The 1,418-nt window shown below is 51.5% G+C and overlaps 1 protein-coding gene across 1 annotated transcript in view; it reads right to left on the bottom strand.

The window, feature by feature from the left end:
• Positions 1-988, bottom strand: part of LOC104544144 (calpain-2 catalytic subunit-like) — a gene marked incomplete at its 5' end in the record, with an annotated part of 24,194 nt that extends 23,206 nt beyond the window's left edge. The window contains 1 exon segment of the mRNA XM_010188917.1: positions 919-988. Within this exon segment, the coding sequence (XP_010187219.1) occupies positions 919-988 (70 nt within the window).
• Between the last annotated feature and the right edge of the window lie 430 nt (positions 989-1,418).

The following is a 1,418-nucleotide window of genomic DNA, read 5'->3' as shown; positions in this document are numbered from 1 at the left end:
CCCTACACTGAGGGCTTTCCCTCAACCACACTGTCAATTTAATCTAAAACCCTCTACCTACAGTTACAGAGTAAATAGGACACACACTGCTTTCACTTCAGTTTGTTTCCTCTCACATCCCTGCAGCTGTGCTCCTTGCCAGCCTCCACGCCAACTTCGGGGAGGAAAGGCATGGAGGCACTCTCCTAAAACCCTGGCAGGAGAGGTGCTTCGAGAGCAGGATAGCTGAGCATGCACAGACAGGTTAAGTCACTTGCTTCCCACTGTCTCCTGGGGTGTCCCTGCAGCTCCTGGGCTCCTCCAGAGTGGCTGACCCAGGGGCTGCCAGTGCACAAAGGGGATGGCAGCCATGGCAAAAGCAGAGGGCTCACAGGCTGACCTCCTGAAATACCCCAGTTTTGTTTTCCTTAAGAGCTGACGAGCAACTGGGAATCCTTCTGTATAATTTGTTTTCTCCATACTGCATCTTTCCAGGTTTCAGGGGGTCCCTCTACTCAGCAGTGCTCTCTCCCAGTGGGGAAAGAAATGGTCCACAATGCAAGCAACTGCTCTTCTAAACAGACTGTTAAAGGCTGAAATTAGAAATTAGTCAAACTGCTCTCAGACACATGGATGTAGACATGAAAGGAACTGGTTGTGATCAGAGAAGCCATCAGGAAACCAGTCGGTGCCATCCCTGTTTGGTGCACACAGCAAAGCTGTGCTCAGCAGACAAACACACATGGTCCCTACCTGCAGCTGTCGAGAAAGACAAAAAGAAATATCTGCTTTGATAGAAAGAGAAGTGGTAGGATGCAAGAAGATGTATTTTCAGAGTGAGTTACAGCCTAGTATAAACCCAGGCGGTACAGCAATGACTGTGGTGTCCTGGGGCAGCACCTGCATGGAAAACTCAGCTTTCTAAGGCCTCCACCTTACCTAAGGCCCCTTGGCAGATGTCTGTGCGAGTGGCTCCACCGGCTATGAACTGGGGGCTGGAACACAGCTCCTGGGAAAGAAACACCCCTTGCATTATAAACATCCACAGGTAACAGAGGCAAGAAGGACCCTCTTGCAGCAAGTTTTAAAAAGGCAACTGACGACAGTAGGACAATGCCACAGAGATGAAGGAGGTCAGGAATGAGTGCAGGGCACCAGACACACTAAGCATGGTGAGAAAAGGGACTGGTGACCAAAAGCTTGTGGGCAGCCATCTCACTTTACAGTATGTGCCAGGAAGACCACTGCACTTTTACACACATGCACACACTGCTCTGCTGGTACCTCCCCGCCACTGATCACATCAGGGTGTTTCAGAGACACCAAGGCACCCTGGAGTCCTGACTCGATGGCTCCTGGCCAGACAGGGCTGCTTCAGTTGCCAGAGGCGCAGGCTGAGCAAGGGCTCGCAAAGGAAACCACCGCAGCACGGTCAGCTC

The sequence above is a fragment of the Mesitornis unicolor genome, unplaced genomic scaffold (assembly GCF_000695765.1).
Source record: "Mesitornis unicolor isolate BGI_N332 unplaced genomic scaffold, ASM69576v1 scaffold39447, whole genome shotgun sequence".
Lineage (NCBI taxonomy): Eukaryota > Metazoa > Chordata > Aves > Mesitornithiformes > Mesitornithidae > Mesitornis > Mesitornis unicolor.
Note: the sequence above shows the minus strand (reverse complement) of the source record. Positions and strands in the feature narration are given on the sequence as shown.